General features: G+C 32.3%; 2 protein-coding genes across 2 annotated transcripts; both read left to right on the forward strand.

The window, feature by feature from the left end:
- Positions 1-4,166: 4,166 nt before the first annotated feature.
- On the forward strand, positions 4,167-4,910 carry LOC139884855 (MLP-like protein 329). The gene is made up of 2 exons (XM_071868827.1): positions 4,167-4,263; positions 4,621-4,910. The coding sequence occupies exons 1-2, from the start codon at positions 4,167-4,169 to the stop codon at positions 4,908-4,910; spliced, it is 387 nt and encodes a 128-aa protein (XP_071724928.1).
- A 3,561-nt stretch (positions 4,911-8,471) lies between these two features.
- On the forward strand, positions 8,472-9,726 carry LOC139884856 (MLP-like protein 328). Its single transcript, XM_071868829.1, has 2 exons — positions 8,472-8,661; positions 9,458-9,726. The coding sequence occupies exons 1-2, from the start codon at positions 8,472-8,474 to the stop codon at positions 9,724-9,726; spliced, it is 459 nt and encodes a 152-aa protein (XP_071724930.1).
- Positions 9,727-12,009: the final 2,283 nt, after the last annotated feature.

A 12,009-nucleotide genomic window follows, 5' to 3' on the forward strand; every position in this document is an offset into this window, starting at 1 on the left:
TATGTTCAGCTATTCCAATAATGTCATTAGATTGAAATTGAATACTTTCCAATGTTGTTTATGTTTTTCCACGGGAAACTATTCAATATGCCTTTCACCTCAAGGTTCATTGCTTCATCAAGAAGTTTCAGCATCTCTGATCTAAGGTAAACGATGTATCCGCTGCTGGAACATAAATGTTCACGTGAATCCACCTCTATAGCACTCAGGAAGATAAAAACAGTTAGTCAGGTATATGTATTAAGTTAATAAATCCGAACTATAAATCATAATCATTACTATCGTGGAAAAGGCAGTAGCATTTTTCGCATATGGTACACTCAGACGAATGCCAAGTAACAATCGAGCTTACAGAAGCTGCACATGATGGCTCCTTGAGATACGGCATGCGAGTAATCAACGCCTTTGCATTATTTAAATGGCGTAAATTTCGTAGAAAAGAATCTTGAATAGTGCGGCTGTAATGATGATCTGATGATTTCTTATACATCGCTTCTTTGCATAGAAATTCCTCGGATTAAGGAAGAATTGGCATCTGTCCAATATGTGCATAACACTCAGCAGCTGCTAATCCGAAAGTAAACAAAACACCTGCTGCAAAGTTCACGGCCCCGCCACACCCAAAACCTGTCCCGGAACAGAACAACATTGTTAAGCCCAGCTTCCTCAGATGTTCAAATAGAATAGATAAGGTTACGGACCATTGTTAAATCAAGCGTGGTAAATTCTGGGAAAAGTAATGATGTATTCTCCGGGTTTCAGCAGAGCCTTGTGAAGGTGGACATTATTCTGCAGCAATAAATTCGGAGGAAACATGATGGTTTTCTCTGAGAGCAATTTGGCTGCACCATCCTCATTGTTCGTAGATAATATATCATCAGAATACACGTGGTCAAGGGCGACCTTCTCAAACCGAAGAGCATGGCACCAGGAACACCGTAGCAAGTCTTTGGCTTGCCGATATGATGATAATTCATACTGTATAAGTAATGATCTTCCACGTGCCAAGAAAACACGCTAAATACCATTCCAATCTAAAGCATTTAATGATCTTCCTCTGTTCCTTTGCTTCATTGAAACATCTCGTACCAAATTTCCTTCTCTAGAATTTCTGGGGGAGGAGTCAGACGACAATGACGAAATCTTTCGATATTGAACACTTCATCTGCCATCCTCTTAAAGCTTTTGTACGATTATTTCTGCAAACGAAACCCATCTATTCAACTCTTTTATGACACATCAATGATATTAATGAATTGACTTTGCATCTTACCAAAAACAGATTACCTTTCTCGTTGAAAGTATTTGGTGGCTTGATCATGTTTATCCCATTTCACCAGATGAAGAGGCTGGACGTATACGTGAGAGTTGAATCCTTGCTTCTCTTTCGTCAATATCTCAACGGCAGGAATTGAAGCCTTCATAGAGGATACAAATCTTACAAATTCCTGAAATTTATAATACTCGAAACTTCCAGAATCTACTAATCTTCTATTCTTTTTACACAAACAACCAAACATATCCAAATTAGGAAACTTTTTTAGCAAGATATTAACACTGCCACATACCATATTTGGAAGCATCTGGAACAATTTTTTGCAGATAACCATAAGGGTCTGCAAATTCCCTCTTTGACGGGGTAATAAACAGGACATTCTTGTTGGAAATTTTCTGAGACCGTGACCACAGGTGGCGCAAGCACAACACTCTGCCAATCACAGCTCTCAACAAACAAAAGACAGATGAACCTGTGCTCACAGGTCAAAAGCACAGCAACTGGAAATAACCCAGAAAAGCAAATGAAGAAGACGAAGATTAAGAACACTGATATAACAAAAACAGAATTGTAATCATATCCATTTGTGAAAACGATTTGATTCTAAACTTAAAGCTAAGGCTTAACGTTGGTATCTAAATTGTTTGGGTCCTAGAAAACTAATTTTGGTTTTGGGAAATCTATGGCTTCTCTCACCAATGCAACCAAGCTTTTAAAATTGTAAAAAATGAAGAAAAATGGAGATTTCAATTTCTGATTTCTATATCTTGTATTGAACGCCCACTTGACTTAAAATTTACATAACAGAAAGGTTCTATATATATATAGTCGAACATGCTCGACTCTCCTATTCGAAATGGGAAAGCAAATACAGCCTGGATTTTGGAAAACCAGAAACCATAAAGTGAAAACTAAGAGTGGTATTCTCCCACGCGATTTCGTTTTTTTTCTCCCAATACAACTGTATTTTACCTATTGACTTGATCATAAAGCAATTTCGAGTAAATCCCACACTGTAAAATAGTAAAACAAGCAGACTGTACTTCGTCTTCTTCCTTGCGAAAAACACCATTTTTGTTGACTTTCGTTCTGAGCTGAATCATGGTCGAGTCTTCCTCTAAACTTTATCTTTCTACTTCTAACAACTTCGCTGAACTTTAACTTGAAAGAAAACAACATAAAATTTGAATTTCGCCTTTTACTTGACGGCCAAGCTTTCTCTTAGCTACAGACCCATTTCACGATCACTGTAGAACTTCAATGTAAACCTTCAGTCTCCTTCAATAGAGTATTCTCGACGTTTTTCCGTCAACAAACACAGCTGCCATGCTTTAAACTGACAATGCTTGATTTCCGTTCTTCACAGAACAACTCGAACACACATTACGACTTCTAGTTCTTCCCAGATAAAATTGAGCATACAACTTCTTCGTTTCATCAAGACGAAGCTACCCATCAAACTAATTTATTGAAAACTACAGAAATTAACGACTTAGACTGGAAATTAAAGATAGAACCCTAACCGAATTGGGGCTTTTCGATTTAGGGAATTGCTGGACAATTGCTCTTAGAAGCGTTGTAGACGACACCTTCCTGAGCATTTTCATATATGTCTCGACCTCCGACTTTGCTCCGGCCGGTCCGCAGATCGTTTGCAGTGATTTCCATCGCAGGACTTTCTGAAACTCCACCCGAGTCCTCGACTTTTCCAGCAGGCACAGACAGGTCCTCCTGTTCTGAACGATGTGCAGTTTCATCCTTTCTGCAGAAACACCTCTCTTCACAACTGCTCGACCTTTTCATGCACTGTTTTGCTTCAATCTTCTTTGAAAACTCTACCAGCATCTTGTAGAAGCTCTCCACGATCGAATTGTCGAAAACAGGCTCTTTTTCTGTTGATGACTTTTTCTTCACGTTTTGTTGCTTTTGCTGGAAGTTAACTCCAAGCTTCAAATTCTTCTTTTCTTTCTTCTCGGCTACAGCTTGTGCTTCAATGATCTCGAGCACCTTGAGATGACCTACTCCAACAATTCTGGGATTTTATCCGTCCATTCTAAACCAGAAAACTTAAAATCATCCCCATTTTCGACTGGGCGGCAAGTACTGTCCGACGCTGATATAACAATTCGTCTCTTGCGTCCCACTAGGAATTCTTCCATTCAGTAAATATTCTGGACATGAGGACAAAGAAAATTCTAATCATCAATATATAAATGTGCAGATGATCAAATAAATGCATAATTAATTGTGTGAGTGAAATTATATAGACATTTGGTGTGTGTATATATATATATATATATTTTATGTGTTTGTAGGGATTCGATCACACGACCTGTAATTATGAGCATATATAATCTATCATTGGGTCAAACGCGAGACGACATTTGCTGCGTGTATTTAGACCCACCGTCAGATATCATTGTTCGAATTCAATACCAGATATAACAATGCCATTAATAAGAGACAAAATGCCATTTCACGACTTGGACGTTTGGGACACCATGAAAATGAAATAGACATGTTTATTGATTTTACGTATCTGAGCAACTATTCCTCTCTTAAACGACAAATAAATAATTTAGACTTGCCGATCAATGATGATTCTTTTCAAATCAAGTCATAATTTGATGTGGCTTAAGGGAAAAACAAGCCAAACACATGGAACACGCTCATATATAGTTTTATCGACTTCCTACTACCTCCGTCCGAAAATAATTGCCACTGTAAGAGAGTAAAAATGATTGAGATAAAGTATGTCATTTTCCTCTTGTTTGTTTGTTTGTTTTTTTTTTTTTTTTTTTTTTAATTACATTCGTATTGCGCGGACAGCGCGACTCGAAACCTTGGCCTCACTATTTAAGGAAGAGACCACCACCAGTAGGCTACTCCCATGGGGCTGTTTTTAAGAAGGGCGGAAATGGAAAAGTGGACGAAGTCGGGTCCTATTCCTTGTCAAAATATAGCAGTTGCAAACTTGCAATCGATATGTATATATGTCGGTTGTTATATAAATTTAATTATAAGATATCATGATCATGGGGTATATATATAGTAGCATTTGATGAATATTGATTGTGACATGTCAGTCCAATATCATGTGGTTCTTATAAAATATATTAGGATATGAGCAAAACATTAGTTAGCTTATAATTACAACGTTCAAGAACCTGCCTTATACATTTTTTTTTTAAAAGAACCTGCCTTATAACACTAGCTTTTCAATTGATTAATAATCGAGTCGCTAAAATATTTGATTCAATTAACTGCATGCTATATGATCGTCCAGTAAATTAATTCTACAAATTAATATCTTTGAATATCTTTGAAAACGGAATAATACATAGACGGAAGGGCTGAGTTTTTCAAGGAGAGGTTCGAATTAGACGATGCAAACATGATTGCTAAGCATGTTGGTGTTGATGGTGATCTGTTCAAATTCTTCAAGTCATTTGTTGGAACTTTTCAATTCATGCCAAAGGGGACTGGAACCTTAGCAAAAATTACAATTCAGAATGAGAAGCTGAGCTATGATTCTCCAGATGACATAGATAACCTGAACTTCCTTATCCAGTGCAATAGAGATGCCGATGAACACCTTGCTGCCAAAGCAGAAAAGGAAGGATCACTCTCGTGAAATACCTAGGGTTTCTTTGACAGTGACAACCCAACTTAATTGCTAGATATATAGCTTGCCAATAAAGATCTCCGTGTTAATTTTGTTTTGAGCTTTTTTATGTCATCAATAGTGTGCAAAATGTTAGCTAGTGTGCTATAATGTTCTTATGATTGTATCTGAAAATGTTCTCGGTTTCTTGGGCGTACTCGGTTTCTTGGGCGTACTCGAGTATTTTATCATAATAAATAAAGATCTCGAAGGTGCAGTACTCTTTTCAATAAATGTCACATTTTGATCCATTTGCCATTTTAGATTAATTCATTTATCGGATATACCTATTTATGGCTTTTCCATATATTTAATATATCATCTTGAATGATCACAGACTTTATCCAAAAATTTAACTTCCATGATAGTGTGTTCTGTTGGGGAAAGTACAGAAGTAACGAACAAAAAACAACCGGATATTTGCAATCTCCGAAGGCACGTAAACGCTTTCAGATTGAATCAATTCGGTGGTTCACTCCAAAATATTCAATCGGATACAATCGAGATTCGAGAATTTTCTGTATGGCTTTGTTTGAGAAGAACCAGAGAGAATTGTGATCAGGAGAATGAAAAAAAACGTTGTAAAAACGTATCCATCCGTTTTTGGGTCATAACTGCCTTTTAGGCAGTTAATTCCGGGTTTTGATCATATGACAAATCAGTCCCTCGAGTTCCGAAAGTGCGATTTTTACCATAACACTAAGCCCTAAACCCTTACATGATGTCTTATTATGATCAAACTGATCAACCAAGTTAATCCAATTACACTAAAATATCCCTTGGACCCCGCAAGGGGCTGCCGCCCCTTGAACCCCGCTGTCGGGGGCGCCGCCCCCGCACCCCCGTCCCTAAGATCATAACAGATTCATATAAGCGTGCACTCTTACATGATGTCTTATTATGATCAAACTGATCAACCAAGTTAATCCAATTACACTAAAATATCCAACATGTTCTCGATTGATATATAAACCAATTCACATTTTGGTGAATGGTTGATGTGGGATATACTCATATATCTAATAGATACATGTACGCCATATTCATTGTATATCAAGCATGTCTCTTCATTTTGTTTTAATTTAATTTTTTTATTTTTATCTTATTTGTGAAGAGGGTGCTTGGTATACAAAACTAAGCATGATCCACTACAGGTAGCAAAAACACTAAATCATTTGAACCCGATAAGACAATAAAGTCTACAAGTCAATTGATGTAATTTTGCAGTTCACGCCTAAGGGAAGTGGAACCTTAGTAACGATTACAAATTTACAATTGAGTATGAGAAGTTGAGCTAGCGATGATATTCCAGATACCATGCCTTATCTGAACTTCTTTGTCACGGTCATGAGAGATTCCGATGAACACTTCGCTATCTAAGCATAAGAAATTAAAAGAGGGATATCACTCTCGTGAAAAAGCTACTTGTTAGGTTGCCATATATATATGTTAATCTATCTAGTGCTTGCTAGGTTGAGTGTTTGATCATATATACTCCTCCCGTCTAATAATAGATGGTGTTTTGAAGAATGATATTGTATTATTAATTAGATATAATGATGACGTTTTTATCAAAAAAAATATTTATTAAACTATACATGATATTTTACTCAATTTGAAAAAATTTAAGATTTTTTTTCTCAAAAATACCCACAATGCACCTAATCAATTACATCGTACTGCCTCTGTCTCTCAATAAATATTTTTTATAATTTTTATTTTGTCTCAAAATAGATGACTTTCATGTCTAATTTAGATCAAAATATGTTAAATTTTTTCTCACCTTGTTCTCTATATAATAGGAAAAACTTTTCAATTTGTTCCAATTACAAATTTTATTGTGAAATCAAAATCCTACACATGACAGTTTATTGATTAATAGAAATTTGACACTTATATTTTAGAACTTTGAGAAAATAATGATTCATAATAAAATTTACTGATTATATTTTTGTAATATAATATTTTTTTTACTAATTTTCTTATGAAACAATTTTTCCTAATTAAAATTCATTATATTATTTTTTCCTATTCCTAATTCAAACGGACTCATCTTCATTTATCCTATTCAAACGGACATATTATTAAAAAATCATTCCTAATCAAATAATAATATCTATTTATATTTTTCTATTTTTTTTATTAAACTATTATTTCTAATAAAAATTCTATATATCTTTTTCCCTATTATTAACTAAAATGGGTATATCTTATTTTTAAACAACAGCAACAACTAAATTGATTATATGAAATTATAAATTTTATTATGAAATCAAGATTTGATATGTAATTTTTATTTTTTACTATGCTTATTGTAGATTTTGGAAAAAATTAAAAAAATTATAATTTATATAAAATTAAAATAATTTTATTTTGATATAAGATTTGACATAAATTTAATTATCTTTAATATAAATAATTATTATAAGATATATTTAAATTATTAGTTTTTAAAGGTACGGACTTTCCGTCTAATGGACGAACCCACTGATTTGTAGCTTAAAAAGTATGTATTGAGAGATGGATGAAATACCATTTTAACCAAAATATAGTATTATGAGATGGAGATAGTATTAAATAAAGTGTTGGAAGATGCAGTGATTTATCATATTATTCCTTCCGTCTTAAAATACATTATATTTTGTATTTTTGAATTCATTGAAATGAACATATATGTAGTGAAGAATATTATTGATTAAATATATTTTCATTTTGATGAATCTAAAAATACAATAAGCATCATATATTTTGAAATTGAGGTAGTATTAGAGACTTTATCTTCCAAAAAATGTTCCTTAAGATTTTTAGGTATTGTTTACCCATTTTGTTATTTTCTCACAACGACTTAACAAATCAAGATTGATGATGGTGATTTTGTCTCATCACTCTATATGCAATTTACTTGAAGATTGTTAAAGTTTTCCAGTTTAGGTTACCAAATAAAGGCACATCTTATCTTCTATTATATTTTAGGCCTAACTATATATTGCACCTCTAAACCCTCGAACGCCCTTTATATTTTTTCCTGAATTAGATTAATACTGGGTCCCCGAACTAGTTTTTCTATTTTATTAATTTTTTTAGAGGAATTTCTATTTTATTAAATAAGTAGTTGATTGTCGGGTGTCGATATTAATTAAATTAAATGGTTTATATTGAATAATACTTATGTAATATTTATTTGTTGGTGGTCCCCGAACTTTTGTTGCTACCTGTGGTGTATCATAAATATTTTGTTTAAAGTCAAACACCTTCACATTATTTATATCCTCAACTTTATTATGTAAATACATAAATGACATGAACATAGAAATTACAAATATACAATTATTGTCTTATCGAATCCAATTAAACTAGGGAGGGATTTGTGACATGCATGCTAATTAAAAAAAAATCAATTGTAAAAGGTGACTATAGCAGCGTGGTAAATCAAGCGAAATGCAAATTTCTATATAAAGCGACTTTCCTCGCTACATTTTCCATCAACTCTCACTCATTTTCCATCAACCCTAGCTCATTCATAAAAGTTCGATGGGTCTACGAAGGGTTGAGGCTGAGATAGACTTAAAGTCACCTCCACAGAAATTATACAATATTTGGAAGAAAACCCCTCACCGTGTGCCTCACATGACTCCTAAAAATATACAAGCTAACGAGCATCACGACGGTCCTTGGGACGATCATGGTCATGGCTCTCACAAGACCTGGAACTACACTTTGCGTAAGTATAAGAAGATGACAATCATTAACTCAATCTGCTATATCATGCATCCCTAAATAAACATTCTCATCTATATAAGCTACTAAACTCAATTATCAATAAGATATATATTTTTAAAAAGGTTAATTTTATTAAAAAAATCTTGGATTAAGGAGGTCGAGTTTGCTAAAGTCGGATATCCTAAACCGCCGGATGAAATTTGATGGGTTAGAATCTCAAGAACCGTCCGAGATAAATTTAAGGTTTAGGGTCAGTATAACTGGCTAAATAATTAAAATTTTATTATTACCTCGATCATCACGTAAAATCTGCAGGGTAATAAAAGCTAGCTGACCTTTTGCTTTGCAAGATCCACACGAAACACTCCCTCTGGTCCACTTCAAGTGTCTTGTAATGAAATTTGATTTGATCCACTTCAAGTGTCTCTTTATGAAATTCATGTATATTTGAGCTATTTTTTCTTGAATTGCCTTTATATTTATTTTAATTAATATTCTATTTTAAATAAATATTTATGACTTCTAAATAATAAATGATGTACAAACAAGTAATTTTTCCTATCATCCATTGTTTTTCTAAGATTCACAACTTTTATTATGAGAAACTTGAAGTGGACCGAAGGGAGTATAAAACTCACATTAAAGGAAGAAATGATATTGTGCTTAACTTTATAATTCGGTTAATGTCTTGATTTCGATGTTCTGTTTACAGATTTGACTTCATCAACAGCATATATATGTGATCTTCCAGTAAATGAATTAAGTTTTTTTAAATATGGAATAATATGTATATATAGAGGGGAAAGCTGAGGTTTTCAAGGAGAGGATCGAACTTGATGATGCAAACTTGAAGGCTAGACATGTTGGTTTGGATGGTGATGTGTTCAAAATCTACAAGTCATATGCTATAACTTTTCAGTACTCGCCAAAGGGGACTGGAAGCTTAGGAAAGATTACAATTGAATATGAGAAGCTGAGTGATGACGTGCCGGATGCCATAAATTACCTGAACTTCCTTGTCGAGTGCAACAGAGATTCCGATGAACACCTTGTCGCCAAAGCATAAAAATTAAAGGTCGACGGATCACTCTAGTGAAAATAACTAGCTAGGGTTGCATGTCAACCCAACTTGCTAAGATTTATGCGTTGATTATATTGTTATATGATTTTTATGTCATCAATAGTGTGAGATCGTTCATGTGTGCTATTGTTCCTATGATTGTATCTTAATGTGTTTCCGACTTCCGAGTGTACTCGAGTGTTTTATCACATTACATACATAACTGAACAGAATATATGCCAAAGTTGCACCTCATTCAAAAACCATAATTTTTACATTCTTTTTTTAATCAAAATTTGCTATTTGTTTTGGTTTATCGTTATTTATTTGTTCGCTCATTTCTCGTGTGATCGAATAGTTCACTGTCTCTAAAACGTTACTGTTTCATTCATTTTTTTTTTAAAGTAGGTTTTGACTCTTGGCTTTGCTGGTCGGGTTTTTTTTTTTTTTTTGCTTGCGATTCTGCTCAAATCTAGCTTGAGCACTATCAAAGAGTGATTCATATTTCAACAAATACTATCTAATCATGTAACTAATTAAATTACTATCCTTAAGCTCATTTATAAGAGACAAAATGTCATTTCACGGCTTAATGGTGAAAATGGGGCTAAATTATAAATGTACCAATAAACCCTAAAACGTAAATAAAATATGATGTTCTTTCATGTTGGTAAATAAAAATACATTTTTCGGAAATCTTGTTCACGGGAAACATATAATAAAAAGTCATTAATTAAAAATGTTGTTTCATCTATTTACAAAAATACTTTCAAATTTTGATAAAAAAGTAAAATAATTCTTTTATTATAAATTCTATTTTACGCAATCAATTAAACGATTTAAGAAAAAAAATACTAGTATCTAGAGGCATGATAGAAGTTTATGAAGGCAATATTCAACATTTACAAGAACAAATAAGAGCACACCATAGGATGAAAACAATACACTTCGCCGATTGACTTATAATTCAATACGAATATAATAGACAAATATTAAATAATGAATGCAAATATTTTCAAACTTTGGAAATTTTAAAAGTACAATTAGAAACTATATAATGGCCATAACATGAGACATATTAAAAATAAAAGAAGATTTAAAAGAATTATATGAAAAGCTAAATAACCTCGAGAATATAATTATCGAAAATAAAAAAATATTGAAGGATCATTATCTATAATAAATGAATATATAAATCAACATAAATCAAAAGACGTACATCAAGAAATAAATGATTTGAAAAATTGCCTTAAAAATCTTCAAGATCTACTAGAAATCCAAAATGAAAAATTTTCTCAAGAGCGGGGAGATATCATAGAAAAATTAAGTGAAGAATTATATAAATATAAAAAACTAAATTCTAAAAAAGAAAAATCAAACATTCAACAAGAAATGATTATTACAAAATCCAACTTTAGAATCACCTTGTAGACTTATATAATGGAGTCAGAAAATATATATGACCAAATATCAGAAGTTAAGCAACTTTTATCCTAATTAAAAATTATTGAAGAAGAAAAAACAACTTATGAATATAAAAATTATAACATAGATGATGATAAAGAAGAAGTAGTATATGGGTATGATTCAGAACATGATTTACCATTTAGAATGAAACTAGAAGAAATTTCAGATTCAACTTCAGGTCATAAAAAGAAAAGAGAATTTTATCATAATGATTATATGAATGAAAAATGTTATATTAGACAAAATGATAAATGAAAAAAATTCCCTGATGAATATACACCATCAATTAAAACTAATGTATACATTCTAAATCTAAAATGTGTTCAAAATAAAGAAAAAGTTTTAATTCTTTGGATGAATAATACAGGATTATTAATTCAATTAGAAAAAATATTTCAAGATTTTAATCCAATCTAGTTTGAACTTTTATTACTTACAAAGTAACAGGATCCCTAAAAAATTATTTAAAAACTTTACCACAAGTACAAATAGATATTTTACTAAAAGATAAAACAACAAATTCAGAAGTTTTTTTCACATTAGTGGATATCATAAATAGAGAATTTCCAGGTTAAGATGACGTAGACAAGAAAAAAGCAACTGAAAACGCTGAAGCAGAAAAAGGTTTATGGCATCTTAATAATATACAAATTTGCAATATGTGTGATATAGAATCCTATACATGTGAATTTAAAAAATACTATTATAAATTACTTGCAGAATCCAGAGAAGCACATAAAGAAACATATTTAAATAAATTACCATGGCCACTAAGTAAAACTATAAAAGATATATATATATATATATATATATGGTAGAAGT

This window comes from Rutidosis leptorrhynchoides, unplaced genomic scaffold (assembly GCF_046630445.1).
Source record: "Rutidosis leptorrhynchoides isolate AG116_Rl617_1_P2 unplaced genomic scaffold, CSIRO_AGI_Rlap_v1 contig611, whole genome shotgun sequence".
In the NCBI taxonomy this organism is placed as follows: Eukaryota; Viridiplantae; Streptophyta; class Magnoliopsida; order Asterales; family Asteraceae; genus Rutidosis; species Rutidosis leptorrhynchoides.

Coding starts and splice junctions, on each gene's coding strand:
- LOC139884855 (XM_071868827.1), top strand. CDS start 4,167: ATGGGGCTGTTTTTAAGAAGGGCGGAAATGGAAAAGTGGACGAAGTCG. Junction 4,264..4,620: donor TGCAAACTTGCAATCGATAT/GTATATATGTCG, acceptor AATAATACATAG/ACGGAAGGGCTGAGTTTTTC.
- LOC139884856 (XM_071868829.1), top strand. CDS start 8,472: ATGGGTCTACGAAGGGTTGAGGCTGAGATAGACTTAAAGTCACCTCCA. Junction 8,662..9,457: donor GACCTGGAACTACACTTTGC/GTAAGTATAAGA, acceptor ATGTATATATAG/AGGGGAAAGCTGAGGTTTTC.